The 4614-nt window shown below is 35.5% G+C and overlaps 1 protein-coding gene across 1 annotated transcript; it reads right to left on the bottom strand.

Annotated features, from left to right (window-relative positions):
• Positions 1-253: 253 nt before the first annotated feature.
• Positions 254-4391, bottom strand: LOC133781590 (serine/arginine-rich SC35-like splicing factor SCL33). Its single transcript, XM_062220623.1, has 6 exons — positions 4233-4391; positions 3260-3420; positions 3031-3108; positions 1986-2150; positions 1337-1465; positions 254-736 (listed from the first exon to the last, which is right to left on the bottom strand). The coding sequence occupies exons 2-6, from the start codon at positions 3400-3402 to the stop codon at positions 511-513; spliced, it is 741 nt and encodes a 246-aa protein (XP_062076607.1). The 5' UTR covers positions 3403-3420; positions 4233-4391; the 3' UTR covers positions 254-510.
• Between the last annotated feature and the right edge of the window lie 223 nt (positions 4392-4614).

Here is a 4614-nt window from a genome sequence, read left to right as displayed (position 1 = left end):
AAATCATTGCCTTGCTTTAAATTCATATTGTTTTATTGTACCAAAATCAACTGATTTAGTCAATACTCAACAGTCCGGTTATGAACTTGAGTCCCTACTCTGACCATTCTTTTCAATAGTTTCATCCCAAAACATAGGAATTTTTCTTTTGCGAAAAAAAAAAAAACAGCTCCTGGAAAGGTCATAAGGAATAAGAATTATTTTTGTCAAAATGAGAAGAGACCAAAACTAACCTTAATGCAATAACCAAGACTATCAAAGTTCTCTGGCATGGAGATCAAATGCTAGTACTAGTAATCAAGATTTTCTAACATCAGATGTAATAATCCTCCCAACTATAAAGTAAAATCTGAACAGAAATCACGAACACGTTCGACTAAATCCCAATAAGTGGCGCTGTGACAAACAATAATAACTCGGTATGTAATCTACATGAAATCAGACATCAACAGCATAACAGGGCCATTGTCCTCTCTAACACACAGACAGGCAAAGTTCCTTACCCTTTGCTCATGGAGATGGAGACCTAGCACCATTTGGTTCATCTGGGTAGCGATTTGGACTTCGGCTAAGACTTCTCTTTGGGCTCTGGCTTCTGCTTCGACTATGGCTTGGACCCCTAGCTCCACTTGGCCCCCTAGCTGGGCTCCGACTGCGGCTTCTTGATCCATTATAGGGTGGAGAACGAGAGAACGACCTCTCTCGGCTATACCTTCTCTCCTGTGGAGACGCAGATCTGGCCCAAAAAGGTGAAAGAAGAAAAAAGAAACATGTTTATACATTGAAATATAGAGAAAGCTAACTATAAACTTTTTCATCACATGTGTGGCTTCTTTTCTTTCTTTTCATTGCTAAAGATCCCACCCTTTTTAATACCAACTAATGAGTTATGTGAATTGTCAGGTTACACAAATTGAACATTGACACAACTCACTCAACGCAGTAATTGGTATAAAAAGTAAATGTAACAAATCTTTGAGGCAAAAAGACAAGATGTCAGGAAGAAAATTTACGGTGATTATGGGTAGATCAATTTATAATAGAGAAGATATCAAAGAAGAAACAAAAAGATAAGATAGCAAGAAGCACAAAAGTTGAAGATGCAACTAGTTGTGGTAGTACTTGGTAAAGTGAGGAGGCCTGGAATTCTAAAACTACCTATGTAGACCCCGAAACTGATTTCACACGCTACCACAAATATCCAGTCCACTAAACCCTTCACACATGGTCTACACATAAATAAGAAAATTGTATATCTTGCCCCCTGATGGAAAAACCTAGAGAAGTTGAAAAATATACTTACCACAAACTGAAGGGAAACCTAAACATGAATTACCTTGAGTAATTCCTCCGTTTAGGAGGAGAATAATAGTCTCGGCTGTGAGACCGAGATCCTGCTAGACGTGGAGGTGGAGATCGAGAATAGCGAGGAGGAGAGCGTCTTCGATCACGATAGTTTCCACGACTGCATGAAAGAAAAGCAACTTAAAAACATTCATAACAAAAGGTGTGATATTAACAATTAAAAGCATGGAAATGGATCACAAGCCTTCTTAAGCTTCATCAGGTTTTGAGTCATAATTGCTTAATTTGTGGTGAGCTTTATATTTAACAGAATGTAGCACAAATACTGCAAACATTAACTCAGATCCGGTTATCACATACAGTAATTACTTTAGAATGAAAGGAAAAAAATGATTAAATAAACTATTTTGTTGTGAAAATCACTTTACAACAGTAAAGAAAACTACAAAAGAAATTCATAAAAAACAAATTGGGACCAAGACTAAAGTACAATTTGTAAAAAGCTCATGCTTTTTCCAGAATCCAACAAGTCTCAAGAATATCACAGAGTACAGAGGTATAAATTTAACCACTCATGGTAGTCATAGTCAAGAAAAGAAAATTTAAAGTGTATGCACAAATGGAGAGAATTCATCTCAAGATAATACAATCCATATGAAGAAAATAAAAGCAATATTTACCTCCCTCGCTCGCGTGCCCTCATATCAGATGGCTTCTTCCTATTCTCCTCAGCAAACACAACAGTTACCTCTCGACCAAGAAGAATCTGGCCATCCATATGATATTTAGCCTCTGCAGCATCTTGAGGATCTACGAATTGGACAAAACCAAATCCACGTGGTTCCCTGGAGAAAAATATTATATAATAAAATAAAAAAAATTGTTAGTTCTTGACATTGTAGGACAAGAGCTACAATGAAGGACAATATCGTGAGTTCTTGATTAGTCCTTTGCATACCATAGACCTTTACTAGAAAATTTGATGATATGTCCCCAATAATATGGAGGCTCATGATAAAAGAGCAAGCACTAGGCTGCTGACCTTGCAAAGTGTCAGTTTTAAGATGACTTGAAATTCTTCAAGACTTGGAACATCTTCACATTGTATTCAAATCAACTTCCTTCAAATCTTCACTATCATTAACATCATCTCCAAAAGAACTCTAATTACTTGATTGGTGTCTTCAAAACTTTAAATTCACTGTTAAACCTCAACAACTTCAATAAATGCACCCAGCTAGTGATAACAAAAAGAGTAGAAAATGAAGGAAAAAGATCCCTATATTAGAAAAGAATTTTACAGAAGAAGCATAACAAATCCTGCTTGGTCATTTCTCACAAATCACTTCCTCAAAGTATTTTCTTTGGTTTGTCAAAAGAGAAAAAAAAAGAAGACCCAATGCACAGAACATTATGAATGTCTAAGGCTATCCCTTGTTCTTCATAACTAAAATCAAGACAATCTGACTGTGGTCTGTGCAAATTAAAGATATGAATTTCATTATGGACATCAAATTAAATCTGCCCCAGAAGACACAAATACAAGTTTGGATGTCCTTTCAGTTAATATCATCTACAAAGATGAAATTCAAACCAATATTGCATGACTACACAAAATACAAGAAGCTAAATATTAATTCTTAAGAAACAACTAGTACGAAAACATAAATGTCATTATCTAAAATATTCGACACATAAATTCACTAATAACATGCTATTGCTCACCCAGTATGATAATCTTTCGGCAAATAGATATCCTTAAGAGGACCAAACTGTCCAAATGGCCTGCGAAGGTCATCTTGCCTGTAAAATACCATATGTTAATAGTAAGAAAGCAATAATATAACACTCATGCATTGATACAAACACACCATTCTATTAAATAAAAACAATATAATGTTAACCAAATTTTCTGCCATATAGAGTATAAAAGTGGAATTAGACAAGTGCCTACCTACAGTCATGGCGAAGATTACGAACTAGAAGACTAGTAGGAAGATCTCTGCTACGACCCCCATAGCGACCTCTAGGGCTTGGACTCCGTCCTCTTCGACTGTAACCCCTAGGTGGCGATGGAGTGTAACTCCTTCCCCTCATATTGCACAGAATTGTGTCCTGTCCAGGTTCAATTTGTTACAAACTGAAAGAAACACAAGCAGTGACACAATACAGTAACCCGAAAAATGAAAATACGCTTTCCTTTGTGTCCTTTGTCCATACTATTATCTATCTTTTTAACACGTTTTACATAAAGAAACACTTTCTTTATGTAAATAAATAAATATGATAACACAACTCTTGAACACAATGGACACACTCTAACTTACTGATCAATGCTGATACTAGTTGTTAAATTATAGATTACACTTCGAAAGCAGCATGGAAATTGTAAAACCAACTTTTACAGCCATAATACAAGCGCAAATATATAGTTACACATATACATATATAGGCCCCAGATGAGAAGGGGTAGTTCTATTTAAATCAATTTGGACAATGGAAGGGTTCGCATAAAGGGAGATGGGTAGCTAGATATTTTGTCAAACCAAAACCCATATCTAAATAAAGCCCTGAACTTAGTTTAGCTCATTTCATGGGGTAAAAATTCACAGTAAGAGTCTCAACTGATATATGTACAAAGCTCATGTTGATCATGCCAATAGTCAAAGCAATTGAATTTTTTTTAGTGTTGTATACCAAACAAAGCTAAAATTTGAAAATATATGTATATATATATATATCAAACAATAATAAAAATCAATAACGCAAACCTAATAAAGATTAGAAAATCAATGACAAGAAATCAGAAATTGGACCCTTTTTTTTTTCATTTGGGAAAATCATTTGAGAATATAAAAAGCCCAATTAGCTAAAATCTCACAAATCGAACTGGAACTACATAATATGTTAGAAGTTTAAAGAATCACCACAAATCTGGAGGCTGAGTGAGAATGACGGCGCGAGATGGAGCGACGGGCGGCGATGAAGTTGGTGCGGGTGAGAGAGAGAGAGAGAAAAGCTAACTGCGGCGAGGAGAGAGAGAGATGGAGACGAAGGAAATGGAGTACTAGGGTTTCTAAATTCTGTTCGATTGCAATACTACGTCGTTTTCTCTTTCGTCGAGAAAAAATTTAGACCAAAAAAATAAAAAATAAAGCAACGACCAAATTGTTGTCGTTTTCTCTTACTGATATCGTTTGTTCTTATTGGTGTCGTTTTATACTGTTGTAATGTCGTTTAAAAATAATTGCCGTTTCTCCAAAGTATTGTCGTTTTTTATTATTGATGTCGTTTTAATCATTTTCGTTT

This window comes from Humulus lupulus, chromosome 6 (genome assembly GCF_963169125.1).
Source record: "Humulus lupulus chromosome 6, drHumLupu1.1, whole genome shotgun sequence".
NCBI classification, from domain to species: Eukaryota; Viridiplantae; Streptophyta; class Magnoliopsida; order Rosales; family Cannabaceae; genus Humulus; species Humulus lupulus.
The sequence above is the reverse complement of the archived record's forward strand: the minus strand, read 5'-3'. Positions and strand labels throughout refer to the sequence as shown.

What these genes read in the sequence shown, in the direction of transcription:
- LOC133781590 (XM_062220623.1), bottom strand. Translation starts at nt 3,402, where the DNA reads ATGAGGGGAAGGAGTTACACTCCATCGCCACCTAGGGGTTACAGTCGA. An exon ending in AATCTTCGCCATGACTGTAG is followed by an intron (nt 3,109 to 3,259) that starts GTAGGCACTTGT and finishes GGTATTTTACAG; the next exon opens with GCAAGATGACCTTCGCAGGC. An exon ending in AGGGCACGCGAGCGAGGGAG is followed by an intron (nt 1,466 to 1,985) that starts GTAAATATTGCT and finishes TCTTTCATGCAG; the next exon opens with TCGTGGAAACTATCGTGATC.